Source organism: Myiozetetes cayanensis, unplaced genomic scaffold, assembly GCF_022539395.1.
Source record: "Myiozetetes cayanensis isolate MyiCay16 unplaced genomic scaffold, myiCay2020 scf21, whole genome shotgun sequence".
NCBI classification, from domain to species: domain Eukaryota; kingdom Metazoa; phylum Chordata; class Aves; order Passeriformes; family Tyrannidae; genus Myiozetetes; species Myiozetetes cayanensis.
The window spans coordinates 3,508,952-3,531,144 of NW_026087423.1; the positions used below are offsets into that span (position 1 = coordinate 3,508,952).

Sequence of the window (22,193 nt, forward strand, 5' to 3'; positions counted from 1 at the left end):
TTCTGTACTCAGTAAGAAGTTGGCTTTTCAGCTGGGGTAGGTTATCAGCAGAGGTGGGCCCATTTCCCCAGGTGAAAGCCTCCCCCAGACCCCTGCCCTGGCAGGTGGAGGTACCCCAGTCCCAGCCCAGAGCCTCGATCCCCCCCGAGCAGCCCCTCAGCAGGTGCTGCTCCCTGTGCCGGCGGCTCCTGGCAGATGTTTGCCGGGCCCTTGCCCAGAGCAGGGCTCACCAGGGTCACAGACACAAGTGTTTTATTCCTTTCATTAATACAATGCCCAGAAAAGGAGAGAAAGGGAGACATTATGCTCCCCTGAAAAAGGAATTAACTCTGCTTTGAAGTGAGTTGCGAAACAAAGAGAAAAAAGGCCCAAGAAAAAAAAAAATCTTCCAGCTCTGAGTGAGCCTGTGCTGCGCTGGGCACTGATGGGTCTCAATCCTTGTAAGGCTGAGAAAATGTGTCATCTCCCACCCTGGGGCTGTCTGTGGCACAGGAAATGGAGTTGTTCAGTTTAATTGGAAGAAGAGCAGTGATTGTATTTTTGTAACCTATTAGACCTTGCTGCCTCTTGGTCTGGGACTGCACTCAAAATTACAGTCTGGAGTAGGAGTGAGGGCCTCATTTCTCTCCCCCTTCATCTTGATTAAATCATGATTTGAAACAAAAAAATCCAATAAATGCATATCTTGGGTTCCCTTGAGGGCAGTGGTAGGTTCCCTGCTGAAAGAAGTAAAGTTCATGAGATTATTTAATTACTTATTACAGACGAGGCGAAAATCCAAAAGTTCACATAGAGAGAATTAGGTTTGTGAAAGAGCAGAATCTTCTAAGACACCCTAGAAAAATGAAAAGCCATTAGAATTCAGTATCACACAGAACAGTGTGATTCAATTGAGCTTTGTGCAGTGTTTTCAGATGTAGCACTCTGTTTCCATCCTGGGTGGTTGGCATGACTTTCAGAAGCAGTAAAAAGGGACCACAAACAAAGCTGAGGTCGTCAGGTGGGGACTATGCAGAACTGGTCTGAGCAGACAGGTACCTGACACTTGTCCTGGCTCTTCCTGCAGGACAGCATCTCCCTCAGAGCCCGCAGAAAGCTACTGGCTACAGCCTGGTACCCCAAGGTGGTGGGGCTGGGAGGCTGCTGTGTCCCCTGGTGCCTCCCTTGCCGCATCCAGACCCTCCATCCCTCACACAGACTATGTGGATATCTGTAGGAACTGGATATTTCACTCATATCCTCGTGTTGCCTCTTCCTGGAGTGTTGCTGCCACAGATGTTGAGCTACAGAGAAGCTTGTTGATCCCCCCAGTCATCTGACAGATTTTGTGATGTGCTGACAACAGTTGCTGCTTTTGAAGGTAGACTTCAACCGAGGATCCCAGGTCCCAGAGTCAGTCTGAAGATCTGTCTCAGAAATGCCAAGGAGCTGCTGTATTTCTTGGCTGAAATAATGGGCTTTTAGTTTAGACTGGGAGGGAACAGAAGGAAGGGGTTTGCACATGTGATATTGGGGTCAGTGTCCCTTGGAACAGCTCGTGCCCACTCCAAGCTTTTCCTACTGCTGCATCTGGGGAGTACCTCACTGGGTGGTTTTATGCCTGTAAATGGAAGATGATGAAAAAGCTGCTTTTCTCTGGGTTAGAGTTCATTCTAATGCAAACCATTACCCATCTTTAAAAAAATATGTTTGCCACGTTTGAAAGCACAGTCCTGTATCTTCTGGGATGTGCCTGGGGAGAGTGCAGTGGTCCAGATCTCTTTGGGCTCTGGATGTGACATTAGGGTTTGAGAAAGAGCTGATGAAAAACAGAGCTGGGTACCTGGCTTTCCTGTGCTCCTTTGACATTCCATTTTCTGCTGGAGTAAGTAAGGACTGGTAGAGCAGGGCTAGAGCTGAGAAAGAAGCAAGAGGCAGTACCAGATGCTGAAATGAGGACTTGCAATGTGTGTCTCTTCTTAGTTGGGAACACTTGGGAGATGTTTCTGTGTTGAAGGTGCAAGCTGGCTAGTGAAGAAGGATCACTTCATTTCCCACATGTCCTACTGGGGTTCCTGATGCCTCAGAGGTGGGACTGAGCATCACTTAGAAGTCAGGGTAGAATGGGGGAGTCCCCATCTCCAGTATGGACTAATTCTATTCCCTTATCCCAGAAGGAGTAACATCTCTCTCCCTGGCAACACAGGAAGTACTTGGAGATCTTCCAGCTCCAGGTGTTTTCAGAGCATTGGGTTGTTTTGGGAAGCCACCATTCCACAGGCTGTGCTGAGAGCTGCTGTGTGTGTTGGTAGCTCTGCTCTGGTTTCAGTCACTGCTGGTTCAGCACCTGTGTCCCTGTCAGCTGTCCCTGTCCCAGTTAGCACCTCTTGAAGTAGGTTGAGGGCAGCTCTTCCTGGGGACAGGAGCAGGAGGGAGGATGTGGAGGCACCATCTGATGGGATGAGGGAGCTCTGTGTAAAACATGGCACAGGCTGAGTGTCTGTGGATGAGAAAGTCTCCGAGGATGAGAAAGCCAGACAGTCCAAGGCTAACCTCTCCTAAGGGACTGGCTCTGTCCCTGCTGTGTGACAGCTGATCCAGGTCTCCTCTGCTCCCTTAGATATTACCAATATTGCAGTGTGGTTTTCTTGGCTCAAAAGGCCTCAGAGTGATGAGGGCATGACCGGGGTCCCCAGCGTGGAGAGCAGGGCATAGAGGAGGGTATTGTGTGCCCCAGAGTGTGGCATGAGGTGTTTGAGGGAGCAGGGCTTGCTGGGAACGTGTTGGAGCACTGTCACGAGTGGGGAGTACCAAACCTGTGTGTCCACACTCTAAGGACCCTGGACCAAACTTCATGGGTGGGAATGAGGAGAGCAGAGCCTCTGAGTGAAAGAGGAGGAGGCCACGTGAGAATGCAGATGTGCTGAGTCTGTGTTTGTCCCTAATTGTCACCCCACTGCAAGGGCAGACATTAGTACTAACATAGCCCCACTCCCAGTGCTGGTACATCCTTGGACCAGCTTAGGTAAATGCTAGTGGAATTAAAACTGAGCTATAAAACACTGAAATGATGTAAATCCCCTTGGTGGTGCTCAGGGTCCCAGAAAACAGCCCTCCCCAGGAAAGCCTATGTGAGTTTGAGGTCCTTGCTGGCCCCTGTTCTGTTCAGCAACCCACCAAAACCCAGCCAGGGTGTGGCTGGACCCCCAGGCAGGGAGTGGCCAGGAGCAGGGTTTTCCTCTTTTTTTTTTTTTTTTCTTTCTTCCCTCACTTGATTTCCCTTTGCCACTTCCATAAAACCCGAGGGGATTTAGTGCAAGCTGCGACTTTTCCTCACAAGCCATCAGCCTCCAGGAACGGGCTGGGCGGACTAATTTACAGCAGCAGGAAACAAAAATGAATAATAAGGGAGACAAGCGAGCAGACAAAAAGCAGTGGTGACATTTGCGTAGAGGAGGCAGCAAACAGTTGGCAGTGTGGATTGAAGAGAGGGTTTATGTTTTTTTCATGTAATTTGAGACTCTAATGATGGACTTATGTTGCCCGCTCTTCCTTTTTTCTTACACCCTACCTACTAAAGGAGGAGTTCTTGATGGGTAAGTGGATGCTATCCGCAAGACACCAGGGAATTTATTAGAGGTCACTTGAGCGCATTAGCTATATCTTCTTCAGGGGGTAAAAAAAGCACACAAACAAGTATCTGTCTACCTTTTATTTCCAAAGGGATTTTTCTTTTTTTCCCTCACCCTCTTTTTTTCTTTTTTTTTTCCTTTTTTATCTTTTTATTATTATTATTATTTCAAAGTGATAAGCTTGTTTATTTGCCAGTTTTTACTTTGTGCAGAAGCCCTTAATTTGATTTGATTTGGTTTTTTGTTGCTTATTTTAGTGACATTCGTTCAGCCGCTTTACTAAGGAAGCTTAAAAAATTCACTCATTTAAGATTTTATTTATTTTTTCTTTGCAAGGATTATGTAGATTTTATATGTATATACCCCCTTTTTTTTTCTTCCCCTCTTTAAGGTTAAATAAGGGCTTTGTCCTCTGTTATATATTTTTTTATTTAGTTAGTTAGTTATTTTGATTCTTTGGTTGCCCGCTTACTTTGTTGAGCTCTTTCGTTTAACATGAATCGCATGCTGATACTCTTTGCATGATCTCTAAATCTTCCCGTTATCATAGCAGGGGGAAAAGAAGTTTCTTCTTACTGTGGATTTCTTTTAGGGATATGTGCTTTTGTTTTCTTCTCTTTTCTTCTTTTTCTTTCTTTCTTTCTTCCTTACTTTGTTTCTTTTCTTTCCTTTCCTTTTGTTTCAGTGCATCATGATGGTAAAATTTCTGGGTTTATTTAAAAAAAAAAATAAGCAAAGTAAAACAAAAACAACCACCCCCCCAAAAAAAAAACCATTCAAACAATGCCAAATGGCTTTTTTGCTTTCAGATCTCTCAGTCAGGGTCTTCTGCTGACCTCTTTACCAAAACAGACAGCCCGCCTGGCAACCTAGCCAGCCAGAACGGAGAGTATCATGAATATGACTCAGGAAACGATACTTCCTCCCCTCCCTCCACTCAAACGAGCTCATCCAGGTCAAAGGACAGCCAGGAGAAAAGAAGTCTAGTCCATGATGGCTTTGGCCATGCCTTCTCGTCCGGGAAGCCCAAACTGGCCAACAGCGATAACAGCTCTGATTCAGGAAATTCCTTCACCAGTTGTTTTTCCCAGACCAAGGGAACAGCTTTGGAAAATCTGTCTCCAGATGCCCAGGGACAAGACCGAAGGTCAGTGATTACCGGTAGCTGCTGCTGGCAGCCAAATACCTGGTGCGTTGTTGCTCTGTATCTCCTGCCCGCTCGCCAGTTGCCGTGGTGAGCCGGCAGGGAGGTGTCTGTGGTCTGGAGGCAGGCAGATACCAATCACACCCACGGTCTTGCCAGTCTGGAGTCCAGAACCCAGCAAGGACCAGCGCTGTAGCCTGAGGAGGAAGATAAAATCCAGCCGTAACATCCCTGGGCTTTGCTTGCACCAGTGCTTCTGGCTTTAGTGTGGTTAACACAGGGTTTAGGCCTGGGTCAGGCTGTGTCCAGAGCACATTCCTGCTCAGCTGGGCATGGCACATCAAAGAAAAGTTTTACTTGCCTTTCTGGGAACAATCTGAGAGGGGTATCTGGGGTTTGACGTGCTACTTCTCCCCCTCTGCCAACTGAGAGGAAGGGAAGCGGGGTTTGTTTTCACTAAAACCATTATGGGCTGTTCTTTCACCTGTCCAATGAATCAAATCCAACCTGCCCCTTCTCAGCTCATCCAAGACTGGTCCAGGGTGAAAAGATAGCATCTCCTGCTGGTGGAGAGCACAGGGAGGGTCAAGTACCCTGCTGGCTGCAGGATAACACAGCAGCAGCGCTGGGGCCACAGGGCATCCAGGCTGGGGCAGGAGTCAAACGACCACCCAGTGCCACAGCTCACCCTCAGGAGAGGGTCAGCTGCTGGCCTCCAAAACCGCCTCCCATTCCTGGAGATTTGCCAGGGGATGTTGGGGATGAGGACACTGAAACTCAGTGGATGGTACTCAAGGCTGTGCTCAGGCAGTGGTGTTAGGGAACTCTTCCAGCTCAGGCCCTTGGGTCCTAAAGGCTGGAAGCTAGAGCCAGGATGTGGTCTGGGGGTGGGAGCTAGGGGAAATGGGTGTTAGGAAGAACAAGCTTCATTTTCCAGTCAGAGGGTAAAATTTTAGGGCTGTATGTACTTATCACATTGTGACTCCAGTGGGATAACTCTGCCTTCACATGGGTGGAGCTGGGATTGCAGCTGGCCCTGGCTGCTAGGAGGCTGCCTGGCTGCTGGGCTCTGACCCCAGTAAATTCCCAAGGCACTTCTGGAAGAGGAGGAATCCACGCAGCGCTGTCCAAAGGCAACAGGACGTGCCTGCTCTGTGCCCACTCATGCTGCTCCACAGCCAGGCTGGAGCACAGCCCCCTGCCCTGCCATGCTCTGCCTTTCCCTCACTCCAGCCAGGAGTCTCCCTGCCAGGACCTGCACTGCTCGCTGGCCTGGCCCAGGCTCTGCCATCCAGACACCTCTGGTGTGTTGGGCACGAGGCAGATGAGCTGCTCCTTGTGCCACCTGAGACCTCTTCCACAGCCCTTCCCTGGCACAGCCCGGAGGGTGAGCTCTTGGACTGACCCACACACATGGGGTTTCCTGCAACAGCAGCCTGGGGAGACAGGAGGTCTTTGTTACCCCCAGCTGGGGAGTGGGAGGATGGGAATATTTGTTTGCTGGAGCATGATGCTCCCCTCAGCCAGGGACCAGTCCCAGTTCAGCCACAGCTTCAAGGAGCATCCAAATCTCTGTCCACAGAGGGTGCCTGTCCTTGTGTCTCGGTTCTTCGGAGGAGAAGAAGCGAAACTTCGCCCCATCCCCAGCCCACAGCTCCCCGCTCAGGCCGTGCTCCCGCAGCGCCTCCTACACCAGCACGGGCAGATCCTCCCCCGGCTCCAGCCGCTCCCGCTCCTCACACCACCAGGCCTCTCCCAGGTACTCCCGAAGCAGGTCCTGCTCTTCGGGAAAGAGGTAAGGCCAGCTGAAATGGCTGTCTCTGTGACCCTGGGCAATGCCTAACGCTTGCTGGCTGGCAGGCTCCTTACAGGGGGAGGTGTGAGGGTTTGGGGGGTGCCTGGGGATCCACAAGGCTTGGATCTGACCACACAGAGCTGAGCTGAGACCGTGAAATATGGCACATCTCTTCCCCCCACCCCCCAGATCTGGAGTAATCTCGTACAGCCTCAGCCTTCAGCCTCTTTAACTCTTTTATGTTTCTTTCCTGTCTCCAGGTCTTCCTCACGTTCCCCCAGCTATTCCTCCAAATCCTGCAAAAAAAGTCCTGGGAGTAGGAGTTCAAGGCCTCGTCGGAGCCCCAGTTACTCCCGCTACAGCCGTAGCAGGTACAGCTCTCTACTCATGTGACATCTGCTGCCTCACGCTTTCCCACTGCCTCCATCACTTGGTTGGACTCCAGCACACCTCCTGGTTCTTCCCAGCCCCAAACTGCTCCCTCAGCTTCCTCACTGGGTGCTCTAGCCCTCAGCACTGTGGTGAGAGGGAGCAGAGGGTCGTGCAGGAAGGTATATGGCAGTAGGTTGGCCCTCAGTCCAGCGGAGATTTCTCGCCATTTATCGCCCCTGAGGTGCTGTTGCAGAAGGAAAGAGCCCAGAGATGAGCTGTGGAAAAAATGGATTTTCTGGAGCCAAGGACTGCCCAGCATTGATTTAGGAGGATTTCACACAAAGCACTTTTGGGGGTGGGTTGCTGGGAAGGAGACCTGGTTTATCCTTGGCTTTGAAGCATCATGGTATCTCACAGTCAGAGCATGTGGCAGGTGAAGTGGCTGTCCCTCTGCTCCAAGCCCTGGCAGGGGACATGCTGTGCAGCCAGGAGTGCAGAGATTGCTGCTCTGCTCAGTGGTGTGTGCCATGGCCTCATCCCAGTGGGAGATGCCTCAAGGGAAAACCCAGGGAGTGCCCCTCTCTAGCATGCTGGTGTGAATGGTGGACAGAGTATGAGTCTCTGTCTGGGTCTGCCCACCCAGGAGAGGAGCCCATGTCAGAGAGGAGTCTGATTGCAGCAGGGAATGACAGTGCTTTTCAGTCACAGCTCTGCCGAAGAGTTGTCAGGCCCTGGGAAGTGCCCCTGTTGCCGGGGCAGATGCCAGGCATCCTTGGGCTGGCACTCACAGCCTTGCAGAGGGAAACATGGTCCAGGCACTCTCTACTCCCTCCACACTCCTTAGAAAAGACAAATCTCCAGCTCAGTCCTACAGATGCCTTTGGGCAGGATTTTCTGGTATCATCACTGCTGCTGTGAACATTTTGCACCCTTAAAATCGTACATTCCCAAGGTCGAATCTTGCAAGCTGTGACAGTCCCTGTGCTAGTGAGGAGAACATTTCCTGCACGGAAGGAACCAGGCAGGCTCTTGACCTGTAACGTGTTGCTTTGCAGATGGCACTGAGCGGGGTGTATGAAGTCAGCCACGCTCCGCAGAAGGGCCTGTGCTGACGTGTACGGGAATTTAACAAAAGAGAAAACCATAGCAACACCGGCACTCCTTCTGGCGAGGCATGAGGAGCCCTGCAGGGATACGGGGCCGGGGCCCTCTGCTCACGTGGGGCCTCCTGGCAGGGCTGTTCCCGCTGGCAGGGCTGTTCCTGCCAGCTCCAGCAGCACGGCCAACAAGAGCAATTTCACAGAGCTAAATACAGAGCAGCACACCCACAGACACGGGTCCCTGTAAGCCATCTTAGCTTGGCAGTGCAGAGCCACTGTAGGACACTGCTGGAACCCCCGAACACAATTAGTGGTGTCCATCTGTCCAGCCAGATGAGTGTGTCTCTGTCCAGCTACATGAGAGCTCAGGGCTGATGCCACCAGACCATTTAGAGTGGTCCCTTTTGGAGCTGAGAGCCCTGCATCAATGGGTCAGTGCCTCCACATCCCAACATCCCCCCCCCAAAACCCCAGCAGTGACAGTTCACAACCTGTGCCTTCCCCAGGGACCGTGAGCGAGAGCACAAGTACAGCTCCAGTGAGAAGGAGTCGCACCGGGAGCGCGACCGGCAGCGTCGGCGCCGCTCCTACTCCCCCCTGAGGAAACGCCGGAGGGACTCTCCCAGCCACCTCGAAGCTCGGCGCATCACAAGGTGAGGGGATGCTGCCCCATCCTCTGCACACGGGCTCCCAGGGGGATGTGGGCTGTCCCTGGGTCCCAGCCCTCGCCAGAGGAGGTTTCTCAGGTTTCCCTGAGCCTGATCAGCAGGCCCTTCCACCCCTCCTAGAGCCTGGGGATTTCTAGCTAGAGGCAGAGGGAGGACTGGGGGAGGTGGGAGGTGTCTCATTTACAACAGCTGAAGGAGAAAGGATGGAGTCAGAGCAGGGACTCAAGTGCCGGGAGCATCTCCTCACAGGCTTTTTATTTCATCCTTCCCTCTGGTAGATGTCCCACACTGTGGAAAGACAAATATTGACTCCAACCTTCATGCTGAAGGCTCTCTGGGACAACATCAAGCAAAGCCCTGCCTCAGACTTCGTGCTTGGGATGTTCCCCTGGGCTGTGGGTGTGGGTGGTTTGAATCCCAAGGCCCATCAGCTACCTGATCTCTTCCTTCTTTTTCTTTTAAGCAAACACAGTCACATTTCTGGGAGTGTTGTGCAGAGCAAACAGTGCTTTTGGGGGATTTTGGCAGTAAATCTGTCCTTGTGTTGCTGGTAACCCGCGTCTCTCTGTCCCCACAGTGCCCGCAAACGCCCCATCCCCTACTACCGTCCCAGCCCCTCCTCCTCCAGCAGTGCCAGCAGCTACTCCTCCTGGTACAGCAGCTTCAGCCGCTCCCCGAGCCGAAGCCGGAGCTACTCCAGCTACAGGACGAGCCGGAGCCGAAGCTGGAGCAGCAGCAGCGCCGAGGGCAGGAGCCGCAGCCGGAGTTCGGGCCCCAGGAGCAGCCGCAGCAGGAGCAGGAGCTATGACTCAGGAGCCAGCTCCGACAGCCTGCGTCGTTAGGGAGTGCCGCTGGTGGCTGACACCGTGTGCCGGCGGCACCTCCAGATTCCTGGCATTCTCTGCTTCCTTCCCACCTACCTGGCCATCGATAGCAATCATCCCCGATACTGATGTGGTGGCGGTGCCGGGTCCCCCTTCCCCGGTTCAGAGAAAGAGCCCTGGAGCGCCTGATGCAGCCCCTTCGTTCTGTCATGGAGTGGGTGGATCAGTCCCAGCTACCTGTGCCAGGGCTGGAAGAAGGGTCGGTGGTTTACAGAGGGTCTGTCACGACAGACCTGCTCCATCCTCCCCGATGCTCCCATCTCCCCATCGCTGCCACTCTCCAAAGCACTACCAGCTGGTCCAAAGGAAAGAACTCTGCTCCAGGAACCAACAAACTAACTTCTGTTGGAGGAAGAGACCCAGTTAGGGAGGAGTTTGCTGGAAAGCTTCTGAGATGAGGGGGGTGACCTGTCCCCATCAAGGCAAATATCAGGTCCCTTGGGTCTCTCCTCCAGAGTAGCTGCCCACTCTGCAGCAGGCCTTTTCCATAAGAAAATATTTATTTATTGCCGCTCAGCCAGGCCCTGCTATAAATAGAAGGCTAGAAATCCCTCCTGACGTAACTCCCGGGGAAAAAAAGGGCAGTTTGCTCTTTCTCCTGCCCTTTCCTACCAGGTAGCCACAGCTTTTGCAGGGTTGTTTTATCCCCCCAGCGCTGACTTGCTTGCAAACAGCCTGCTGAGGTCCGAAGCAGACATGGGGCTGGTTGGGGTACAAGGCAGAGGGGAGCTGGTGCCATGCTGCACTCTGAGGGCCAGCCATGGCATGGGAGACAGGGGCCACATGGTTCCCCTCTCAGAGGAAGCCTCGTGCAGTTTGGGTTCGGATTTTTCTAAAGGGAGCGTTGCCCTTGGAGTGGAACCGTAGGGAGGTCTGGAGACAGCCTGGTTGTGGGGTACAGTGAGAGCACACAGGGTTAAAAGGGCATTGCATGAGCCAGGGGACCCCAAACCCCTTCCCTGAAACATGCAGCAGTTTTAAGCAGGATTTCAGGAAGCCATTTCTCCTCGAGCCCCTCAGGCTGCCCTGAGGCAGGACCAGCAGCACAGCAGCGCTGGTGCCAGGCTGCAGCAGGGTTTACTCACGGCCCAGTTTGTCACTGGGAGGCCGGAGCAGTGCAGGGGGACAGGAAGGGCCCCCCACTAATTGCCTGTTTTTCCAGGGAGCCGCAGGCAGCGGCAGGAGGGCCGTGCCTGCCCGGCCTCCCTGGGCCCTGGGGTTTTGTCTCCCTGCCAGCCCAGCTGCCTGCGCAATTACTGTGTTTTGCCGGGTAACAAAGGCTTCTCCCAGCACAGGCTGAGCTGGTGCTGAGGAGTTTATTTCTCTTACAACACCTGGGTGCTTAGAGACGCTAATTTGGACTTCCCTCCCTCCCTTTTTCCATCCCCTCCCCTTCCATCCTGCCTGATTATTAACGAGTTTGGGCTTAATGAGTCAAGGAGGTGTGTTGTTTAAGTGTCACAGAAAAGGGCTGAGTGGAGCCACGGTCTGCGGGAGGAGGAGAGGGGGTAGAAAGGAATGCAACCCTCCCCCACCTAAAGAGTTACCTACAGCCCCCTCAGTGCCTCTGGCAGCAGGAAAAGGGCCAAAGCAGCAAGTGGAAGAAGGCCAAGTGCCACAAGGTGTTGTGGTGGAGATGGATGATCGCCTCAGCAAGCCTATAAACCTGTTACCTGTTGGAAAGTACAGCAGCAAGGGCTGGAATTCCACCTGGGTGGTACAAGGGGAAGTTTTATGCCAGGAGTCTCTTTCCACAGTATCCTTCCTACTACTGGTTCCTCTTGTCCTGTGCCTTCAACACCCAAAGTCCCCCTTTTTCCCAGACCCTGATCCCCTGCCTTGCTCTCAGCAGGTCATGTGAGGATGAGGAAGGCTGAGGCAGAGAGCTGGGCACTGCTGTGGTTGGTGGCTTGGTGAGGACATGTCCGTCTCCTGGGATGACACTTTCTAGGACAGAGAGAGAAGCATTCCTTGTAGGGCTGAGCAAACGCTCCAGGGCTGTGGTTGAGGGATCAAAGACAGGGTGTTCTTGCAGTGGGGTGCCGCTGCCTTTCCTTCCTGTGCTGGCCCTGACAGTGGCCCCTTGGCCACCTTCTGGCAGTGAGCTCCCTCTCAAAAGGGCTGAAAACCTCACACTTCTTCCCCAAAGAGTCTTTCCCAGGCTGATGCTGAAATGCCCTGTCCTTCTGCCCCTGGGAAGATCCAAAGGCAGTGATGGGAGCTCAGATCCCGGCTCTACCCGTGTTCCAGGAGCAGCCTCCTGCCCCTTAGCACCCTGTAACGCACACACGGAGCTGTAGCAAGGAAGCAGCGAGCCAGAAGATCCAAAACTAAGAAGGAAAAGAGGAGGGGCTTCGTGCAACTGGTGTAAATACCAAACAACACACGTCGTGGCTGGGGTTGGACAATGGAAGCACCACACCAGGATCAGCAGCATCCACCTACCATGGGGCAGGAGATGACCCCGAGGGTTGCACAAGGCTCTCGAACCCGTCCAGCTGATCTGTGATTCAAGGACTGCATCTGCCTGGACAGTCCATGGCAGCTAAACGTTCCTGGGGTTTCCCAAGCAGACTTGCATTGGATTAAACCTCCTAAATTATTTATTTATTTATTAATTATTATTATTATTATTCTATTTTTAATTCTATGTCAGAATGGATGCAAGTGGTCACCGTTACCAGTATTTATTTATTCTCTTTTTTGAACATTAAGTTATTTTCGGATTTGTTTCTTTGTTTGTTTGAATGTATCCATGCTGCCGGTCTCGTGAAAAGGTTTACAGCTCCGGCCCCCTCTTGCTGAGGTGGCTGGAGGAGTGACAGTCACTCCTGCTGCCTGAGTGTCCCTTTGTGCTCTCTGGAGCGGGGTGGACAGAGGGACGCAGGGCAGAGCTGTGTGTTTTCATGTTAAAATGTAGGGTCTCTCATTAGATTTGTGCAGGAATGTGATGGATGTGAGCATGGACACGGGTGTGGGAGCTGACAGAGGTGATGGCGAGGGTCTGCTGGCCAGCTGAGCCCCGGGGTGTCTGCAGTGCTGCAAGGGGAAGTCTCTCCAGGCCGTGCTCGCGCCGGCCGGGTGCCAGTTGGCTGCTGTGCTGTTTCCCTTGGCTCCGCAGCCGGTGCTCAACCCGAAACCAATCTGCTCCACAGAGGCACTGCTGGTTTCCCTGGGAGGATGCCGTCGCCAGGACTCCCCTGCCGTGTTTATCCCTGCGTGGTGACCCACCCATGGGAAAACTAAAGAAATGAGACTGTGAGAGAGTGATCCCCGCGGAAGGTCCTTGCAAAATCCGGTCTCTGGTGATGGACCGGACCAAGTCTGTGTGTGTGTGTGTGTATGTGCACATGTGCATACACATGTGAGTTTCTCTTGGTCATTGTATTTATTTTTTAACTTATTTGAGATTTCTAGTACAGCCTGGAACATCACCCTCCCTTGTCAGTGGACAGTTGGGGTTTCTGTGGGTTTGTGTGAAGCCCGTGAGCTTTTCTGTCTCTGTGCCTTTTGCCAGTGCTTTTTTTTTTTTTCCTGTTTTTTAATGTAGTTTCCCTCATTTGTTGCTTTTATGGATTTTTGTTCTGAATCCAACATCTCAGACTGCTGCAGGTGCTCTCTGCAAAGAGCAGGTTCATCTGGTAGAAAAGCAACTTGGTCATTTTGATGTTGGTGAATCGCTGCTCACCTGTGGTCAGACACACAAGGGATGTCCAGGGCTGGCCACAGCATCAGGAAAATGCTGGGAAGCAAAGATAAGGGATATTTCAAAGCACTGTTCTGTTCTTTCTTTTCTTCATGGCTTACAGCACTCAGCTGAGCTTTGCTTTATGTTGACTGCAACTTTCTCGATGTTTTTGTTGTTCTGGGGACTGAATTTGTACCAAATTTGTCTGCAACAGCCAATCACTGTTATTTTGCTATGCATTGTACATATATTGAACAGGCTGAGAGGACTTGGCCTCTATTTAATATTTATTTCTTCTATTTATTTAGCATTAATTTAAAAAAGCTACTTGGGCCATGCTGTTGGGTTCATGAGGGTAGGAGCCTTTGAGGTGTTGCCATATACGTTGGAGAGAAGCAGGCAAATTGGGCTCATTTGGACCTCACCACCAGTGATTTAGGGAAGAACCTCATTGTGATGGAGAGGGGCAAGGCAGCTGAAAATTCTCCATCTCCCTGGACCGTCTCCTGTTGACAAATCACATCCCCCTGGAAAGGTGCAGGGCATTCAGAGATGACAGGCCAGCTCTGGTGGAAGAATAACCCTGCTCCTCTTCCTCTGCCATGTGGAATAGGGCTGCTTGGATCACCAAAAATCCCTGGAGATCTCTGATCTCCCACTGCTGGTCCCCTCATCCCTCTGGGAGAGGGGGACACTTGTCACCCTTGCATCGACGATGAGGAAGAGGATAGGGTTGAAGTGACTGGCCATGGTCTCTACCAGGAAGGCAGGATATCCACACTGCCCCATCCTGAGACCTTTGTGCCACGTCCTGCTTTTCCCCCTTCCCTGAGATTTGTGCCAGAACCAGTAGCTTTGCCCAGATGGGAGCTCAGGAAAGGTGGCCAGGGCAGGACTGGGGAGGTCTCCGCTGTTGTTTCCAACACAAGCAGAGCTTGCTGCAGGCATCCTCCCCCAGCTTTGGAAAGCGCAGGGGATGTGCTAAAAATCATGACCTGCCCCAGTGTCCTCTTTCCCGGAGTGGGAGGTGTTTGTGCTCCGTGGGCAGAGATGCCTGTGGTGGTGGAGTGTGGACGTGGCTCTGGTGTTGGTTTGTGCCCAGTGCTGGCTGTTCCCAGGGAGCTGGCTGGGAGCTGCTGGGTGCTCAGCCTCGGGGCTATTGGGATGTTGGTCTGAGACAGGGATGGATTCAGGTGCCCTTTAGTGTCCAGTGGGGTTTTATTACCTCTTTACCAGAGAACAAATAATTCTCGTGACTTTGCTGCTACCTGGAAGTTTGCACATGACCGGGAGGGTCTCTGAAGCACAGGTACATCTGCTGTTGTAGCAACAGCATCGTGGTCAAGCATCCCAGCTTTTGGGCTACTGCCTAGAGTAGAACAACACCCTGATCCTCACAGGCCCGGGGCAGCTCTCCACCTTTGAAACCCAGGGAATGAGAAGATCTAGAACAAAAGCCAAGGCATGACAAAAGCCGCGAGGGAAACGGTGTCTCTGTTTTCTCACCCGTTGGTCAATTCCACACCAACGACATGGGCGCATCTGTTCGTTTGAGTTCATTGTAAAGCTCCCCTTGCTCTCCATCGACATGTGTTCTGTATCCTTTAGTCTTCCTGGGTGTTTGAGTTGTTAGCCTGGTTAGAAAAAGGTTCCAATAAAGGTTTGGACAGTATTTCCTTTGCAGCACAGCTCCGTTTGTCACATTCCTTTTGGACCCAACTGTGCGCGGTGGGATATTTTGGGTTGTTTCAGCTGCTCCATAGGGAAGGGCATGTGCCTCCACTCCCAGCTGCTGAGGGCTGGCTCCTCAAGGCACTGGCTGAAGCAAAAAAAGTTGGGGACTAGTATTTCAGGCAGCTCTCCTTTCCCGGCTGGGCCAGGCCTCTGCTGCCCTTCGCCCGGTACTTTGGATCTCCTCACCCTATTCAGGCACTGGGAGTCCAAGCCAGAAATCCATCCATCTCTCCATGGAGGTCACTGTTGGGCTCGACACTGCTCTCCTTGGGGCTGTGCCTTTCCCTGCCTGCACAGCCCTTGCTGCAAGCCCTGCACAGAGCTCCTGCCACTGGTCACCTTCTTGCCAGGAGCCAGAGGCAACAGGGACTGTTCAGTGCCCTCACTTTGGGGTGCACCCCTGGGCTGGCTGGAAGCCCCCCAGGGGACCAGCAGCACTGGGCCAGGTCCCCAGGCTGTCCCCAACAGGGCTCAGATGGGCACCCAGGAAAGGTCTGGCCGTGGCACAGATGGATCTTGGGAACACAGGGCAGCATCCCCAGGTCACTCAGAGGAGAAGGGAGGCTGCAAGGGCACTTCATGCTTCCCAGAACTGATGTCGCGGGATGGCTCAGCAGTGGGAGGCAGTCGGGAGGTTTGGAGTGACAACAGGAGCTAAATTGGGATGGCCCAGAGCGGGTGGGAGGGGACGTGTGACTAATGGGGATGAATGAGGCGACAGGGAGAATTCCTGGCCGGGGAGGGAGAATGGCCTGGAGCTATGTGGGAAAAATGTGGGACCGGGGATATTGTGAGGCTCCTGGAAACACAGCAGGATCTTGGAGCTGTCTGAAACCCCCTCGGGGCTTGTCCCCATCTCCCAGTGCTCTGGTGTTCCCAGAGCAGGTGCAGATCTCGGTGCTGGAGTAACACTGCTCCCCAGCCATGGTGAGAGGTGCCCAGTTCAGGATCAGTGTGTGGCTGTGTCCCCCAGGACACCCTACTGTCAACCCTGGGCAGCAAGAGTCCCCAGCCAGGCAGGGGCAGGCGGGCAAGAGAAGGGCATGGAGGGGGACACCCAGCTTCTCTGCTGGCAGCTGCCTCCCTGCACCACGGGTGCTCAGCTGGCACCTGGGACCTCCCCAAGCATCTCCAGGTATCCCGCTCAGACCCCAGGGAGACCCTTGTGATACCCAGCTGTCTCCACGGAAGGGGAGGAAGCCCTGTCCCGGCCCAGGAGAGGCAGCTCCCCGCCCCCAGCGATGTCACGTCGGTGCAGCGTCATTAAAGCCACCGAGTGACCAGCGGCTGAATCTCTGCGCGGCCTGCGCTGCATGAAAGTCTTCCTGCTGCAATTAGTTCCATCAAGTCCATTAGAAAAATTGCAGATGCTGGAGAGAAGGAGCATGAGGCAGAGCCAGGATGCGGCATGAGGAAGTTCTTCCGTATCCAACATGACCCTCATTGATCACATCCCACCCTCCAGCGCATCCCACTGCCGGCCGGGGCGCTGCCTGGATCACCTCCCACGGGGAGTCCCTCGTTGCCAGCGGTACCCCCTGCATGTCGCCCGGGCTGGGGCTGTGTCTCCCGGGTGGATGCTCTCTGGGAGCTCCGCCGGCGGTGCCGCCTCGCCTCTTCCCACCGCGCGGCTCGCTCCCGCCGCTGCCCTGTAATTAGCCCGGCCGCGGCTGTGATTAGCGCCTCGCCCTCCCCGCACCGTGATTGCGGCAGGGCTCGGGCACGCGGAGGGGCGAGAGAAAGGCAGGTACTGAGCAGCACCGTGAGGACCCTGCCTGCTTCCCGGGGTCCCTCTCCTTCCCCCAGTTAGGGGACATTTCTCTGGGCCCAACAGGTGAAGGTGGCCAAGGAAGCAGTACTGGAGAGGGTCATCCTGTCCCCTGCCCCGCATCCCCTAAACACCCACCCACGGGGTCCCACCGTCCTCGCTGTGCTGTGCTGGGGGTGCCACCAGTGACCCATTTCCCGGTACAGTGGTACCCGGTTGTGTGAGGACACGTGGCTTTACAGTGAGGGGAACAGCTTGGTCAGCCCCACCAAGGTATTTTTAACAGGTGACACTGGGGTGAAAGAAGCCAGCCCGGGCTATTTTGGGCAGGCAGGGTGGCAGGAGGGGGCAGCGGGGGCTGGGGCAGCTGCTGAAGCGCCGTGGCCCCAGCGCAGTCGGGATCCTCGGGCTAGCAGGAGTGGTCAGCTGCCACAGCCCGGATTCTCCACGGCTGTTTCATCCTCTCCAAAATACTCGGCTGACAGGGCAGGACTTGCAAAACACACCACCCCCCCTCCTCCCAAATCCGTATAAATAGTGCTCGCCCAACGGCTGGAAGGTTAGAGAAGTTTCTGGGCTCCAAGCTCAGGCATTTATTACAGCTCCCACCCGGGAGCAGCAGGGAAAGTTGCACGTAAAGTGCTGGGGAGTGAGAAGGGAGAGAGAGGCTTTTTAATCTCAGGATATTTGGTTTTACTATTTTTTTCCCCTCTCCTGACAAGAAGTTTTATTTTCCTCTCCCCGGTCCTGGGATCGCAGCCAGACAGGAAGCGTTTTCTGACGGCCAGAGAGCTCCCTCCGTCCTTCCTGCGCTCTTCCAGCTCCCGGTGATTCAGCTTGAATCGATTTTCTCATCGTCCTTCACCTGGTGCTGGGAAGAAGGGACCGTCGCCGCGCACCCACGTCCCACCCGGGGTGGATGCGTCTCCTCCGGGACGGGCTCCCGGGGGAAGTTTGCAGCCAGGAGCAGCCACACAGAGGCTGAGGCTCCGTGGGAGAGCCCCAGGGACACACTCAGACCCCTGCGAAGGAAGCCATGGCCGACAGCCAGTTGCCCTTCTCCTGCCATTATCCCGGCCGGCGCAGCATCCGCGACCCTTTCCGGGAGCCCGGCCTGACCTCGCGCCTGCTGGACGATGATTTCGGCTTGTCGCCCTTCCCCGGGGACCTGACGGCGGACTGGCCCGACTGGGCTCGGCCCCGGCTCACCACCACCTGGCCGGGCCCCCTGCGCGCCGGGATGGGCCGCCCCTCGGCCATGGCCCCCGGCTACGGCACCCACTTCGGGGGTACCCCGAGAGCCGCAGCCCCGCGCCCTTCCCCCGCGAGCCCTGGAAGGTCTGTGTCAACGTGCACAGCTTCAAACCCGAGGAGCTGACCGTCAAGACCAAGGATGGCTACGTCGAGGTGTCAGGTGAGAGCAGGATGGGGCACGAAAAGCAGCCGGTCCTGCCGGCTTAAGGAATTGCTGTAAAATGCCAAAATCCCCTTTATTTTAAGGCAGCGGCAGCAGCCCTGTGCTCGGGAGCCAGGGAGGGTTTTGGGGCAGCTCCACACGCAGTTCAGGGGTGCCGTGGGGGGATCTGGCTCACAAGCCGTGGTGGTTTGCTGCCAGAATGAAAAAGGATACGTGTCCTTTGGGGTAAATCTCCCTGCTTTCCACCCCTGGCTGGCAGCACCCTGCAGCGAGCGGCCAAGAGGGGCCCCAGCCTGGCTGGGTTAATTATAGCCGGGGTGAGGCCGGCACGGAGGGAGATTCCCTTTAAAGGGGCCGAGAGAGGCTGGGAAGAAGGGAGCAGCTGCTCCACAGCTCCAGAGGCCCAGCCTGGATCTGAGCAGGCCAGAAGCGCATCCCTGGGAAGCCAGTTAATGGTGGGGACAGTGGGTGTGGGGTCCACCAAAAGTGGGGTCCTCAAGGGGTGCCCTCAGCATCCCATCAGCCCGGCACTGACATCCTCCACTGCCCCAAGTCCCTGGGCCAGGGTCACCAGGGAGTGTTGGGGGCTGCTGCCCAGAACAGCCCCAGGTATTTATTTGGAGTTCAAGGCATCACAGAGGGAAACCTCAGGTCAGGAGGGTCCAGGCAGGCACTGGTTGATGCTCCAGGCACAGGGACCCCCATCCTGATAGCATGGTGGAGAGGATGGCCAGCCTGGGGAGTGGGAGCAGGGGAGGAGGCTGCCACCTCCAAAGGTTTTATTATTTATTTATTTTTATTTTCTTAAGCCTCAGCTCTTGGCAGCCTGTGAGACCCCATTTTCTCACTGGAAACGTGGCTGTGCTGTGCCCAACATTGCCTTCCCCACACGGAAAGGCTCCCTGAGCCCTCTCCGGGGAAGGGTTTGCACATGGGAAGGGAAACAACTGCTCAGAAAACTTTTCTGTTGGGTTTTGTTGTTGTTGTTGTTGTTGTTGGAAAAAATAATCCCCTGGTGAGGTGCTGATGTGGGGTGTTGCCCTTCCCTGCAGGCAAACACGAGGAGCAGCAGGTGGAAGGAGGGATTGTCTCCAAGAACTTCACCAAGAAAATCCAGTAGGTACCGGTTGGCCTGGCTGAGCTTTGCCAGTCCCTGCGCCCCAGCTCACACACGCAGGGACTGTCTTCACCCCAAAAACTGCCCTTCTGCAGCACGTGCCTGACTGGTTTGGGCCACAAAGTGACTTCCCAAGGGAGATGAAGGAGGAGGCCTTTTTCGAGGTGCTCTGTCAGTCTCCTCCACGCCCGGGGCTGTGTTTGGGGAGGGCTGGGGCACGGGGAGCAGGAGGGGTGCGAGGAGCCAACCCCCGGGGTGCAGCGGGGCACGACGGGCTGACACCACCGCCAGCCCCGAGCACATCGCGGTGCGCGGATGTCTCCGTATCCGTTTATCTCCATGATGTCACTCAGATCGCTATCGCGTTGACTCACCCATGCCTCACTTTGGCAACAACAATGGCAAAGGCGAGCCCTGCAGAGGCAGCCGATGTGGGGGGCAGACCCCCGACCGCAGGGGTTAACAGGGAGAAGCAGCAAAAAGCCCAAGGCATGGGAAGGGTTTCCTCAGCTGGCAGCAGCTCAGCTTCGCTTTTCCACCCTGAAGGAGCCCTGTGCATCCCAAACTCCCACGGGAAGGCTGGGGCGAGCGCTGCACTCCCTCCTGCTCGGCGCTCGGGCTCCTTTTACGGGCAAGGCTCGCGGCTGACGTGGGCTGCGGCACGGCCAGGATTTACTCCTGCTCTGCAGAGGCACAAGCGGCGGGTGACATCCCGTCAAACACATCTGCCGGGGAGATTAAACAGAGCTCCCACGGGGGCCAGGCCGGCCAGGAGCCCGCTCTAAATATCCCTGACACATTCCCAGGCACTACAGTAACGAGAGAGGCTTTGCTGAGCCCCACACCCGGGCTGGTGCCTCGGCATCAGTGGTTCCCCACGCACTGGGGGTACTGTGTGAGCTTCCCGAGGGTCGGTGTCCACCAGGGATGCAGCATGCCCCGCACTCCTAACCCCTCCCATCTTTCCCCTCCTCCCGCAGGCTGCCCTACGAGGTGGATCCCATCACGGTGTTCGCCTCCTTGTCTCCGGAGGGGCTGCTGATCATCGAGGCGCCCCAGATCCCCCCCTACCAGCAGTACGGCGAGGGCGGCAGCGGCAGCGAGATCCCTGTCGAGAGCCAGGAGGCCACCTGCACCTGAGCAGCCACCCGCGGCCCTGCCGTGCCCCGGCACCCCTCCTCCCCTGCCCCCTCTCCCCCTGGATCCCTGCTCCCTGGTCCCCTGCGGCGCGGCATCCTGACAGCCTCCGGCAAGGGTGACGGGTGCCGCTCGTAGGGATGGCAGCACCCATCACCCCGGGGGGGCAGCTGAGAGCCGGGGCACACACCGGGTGCCAGGCCACCGTCCCCGAGGGCTTGTAGCAGTCTGAGGTGCCAGTAGAGATTTTTGTGCCCACGGGGCCAAGCAGAACGGATGTCCTCCTTACGGTTATTGTTTGCTCTGAGTCGCTCGGATGGGATATTTATAACAATAGCAAAAAAGGGCCTTTTTTTTTTTTTTCCTCTAAAATTGACATGGAAACCCGTAGCCCTGTGTCTTCTCCTTCTCCATGAGTTGTTGTTTTTAAATTACATCTCTGCAAAGGACACATGTCCAGCGGTGGAGCTTGACGGCACGGCCTCCGTCCTGAGAAACACAAACTGTCCGCGTGCTTTGAACGTTGGTTTGGGGTTTTGGTTTAATTTTTTTTTTCCTTATTTCCAAAGAGAATTTGTGCTTTTACTTGTCAGACCTGAGGAATAAAACCCAGTGGATGTTCTTAGCCTCTGCTTGTCTCAGCTGAGCTGGTGGGGTGGGCACAGGGCTGCAGGAGTGCAGTGGGGAGGAGGGGGGATGCCACCATGTGCCACCTCCCAGCCTGGCACAGGTCCTCCCCATGGGGGGAAGGACAAGGGAGATGTGTGGGATGTTTGCACTGATGGGTGAATTCCAAGTCCCAGCTAACACCATGCTGGGGAGCCATCAAGCCTGGCAAAGACCATGGGCTCATCCTGTCTTTACCCTCTCAAGGGGTTGAAAATGTTTTTCCTGCTTGGAGATGCTAAATCAGGCTCTCAGCTGGGAAATTCTGGTTTGCACCATCCTTGTTTCCATCTCACCATGCCACCTTCCCGCCTGCAGCTCTGCAGGGAAGCACTTCCCAGTGAATTCCTTGGTGGAGGTTTCTGCTGGGCTCTGGGCTCGTGGGGCAGAAGCACCACTTGCTAACGCACTGCAGTGCCCGGGGCTGGCAAAGCCGAGGTGTCGATGGGTGGTGGGAAATTTTCCATCAATCTGTGCAGCACCTGGACCAGGCACCCAGTTTTCCATGTCACCAGGACCTCAGAGTTAAAAATACCACCTCACATGCTCCACCCGGGCTCATCTGGGCTGCGGTTACCAACAACAGCCCATCACGTGCTGTAAACCCCGGCCTGGCACTCGGGTGCCATGAGGGCACCCGCATTCCAGGTCACGGGGTGGAACCTGGGGACTCTCACCCAGTTTTACGTATTATATTGAATTTTCAGCAGTGTTACAGAGCTGGGACCCTCTGGTGGTGCACAGCACTGCCAGCCCCAGGCTCAGCCACACGCCGGCTCTGCCGGACACGGCTGCGAGCACAGCAATTTTTATGAATAAAATATAATCCTCGAAATGCGATACTGACACCAGGATGGAACGCCGAAAAGTCATGAGTCACAGCTCCGGCCCTGTGTCCTTGTGCCACTTGCAGCCGTCATCCCTGTGGGTGACACCTCTCCAGCACAAACTGTGCCTCCTCTTCCTCACCCTTTTCAAGATTTATTTTTATCAGCCTCTTGAAAAAAACAACCCCAGGCCCAACCTGTTCACGGGAAGGACCCCAGGGGAAGCACACGTGTCCCTGGGGCCACAGTCAGGCCCAGCATCCCA

The 22,193-nt window shown here is 54.9% G+C and overlaps 2 protein-coding genes across 5 annotated transcripts in view; both read left to right on the forward strand.

Moving 5' to 3' along the window:
• SRRM4 (serine/arginine repetitive matrix 4) overlaps nucleotides 1–14,934 on the forward strand; it is an 87,230-nt gene extending 72,296 nt beyond the window's left edge. For all 4 annotated transcript variants that reach the window (XM_050317983.1, XM_050317984.1, XM_050317985.1 and 1 more), the window contains 5 exons: nucleotides 4,421–4,758; nucleotides 6,338–6,550; nucleotides 6,811–6,921; nucleotides 8,529–8,675; nucleotides 9,268–14,934. In XM_050317983.1, the coding sequence (XP_050173940.1) occupies nucleotides 4,421–4,758; nucleotides 6,338–6,550; nucleotides 6,811–6,921; nucleotides 8,529–8,675; nucleotides 9,268–9,532 (1,074 nt within the window). In that variant the 3' untranslated portion in view covers nucleotides 9,533–14,934. The remainder of the gene's footprint in view (nucleotides 1–4,420; nucleotides 4,759–6,337; nucleotides 6,551–6,810; nucleotides 6,922–8,528; nucleotides 8,676–9,267) is intronic.
• A 2,357-nt stretch (nucleotides 14,935–17,291) lies between these two features.
• Nucleotides 17,292–21,060, forward strand: HSPB8 (heat shock protein family B (small) member 8). Its single transcript, XM_050318477.1, is given in 4 exon segments — nucleotides 17,292–18,007; nucleotides 18,010–18,178; nucleotides 19,234–19,297; nucleotides 20,279–21,060. Coding segments are annotated over 4 exon segments (600 nt in total). The 5' UTR covers nucleotides 17,292–17,800; the 3' UTR covers nucleotides 20,439–21,060.
• Nucleotides 21,061–22,193: the final 1,133 nt, after the last annotated feature.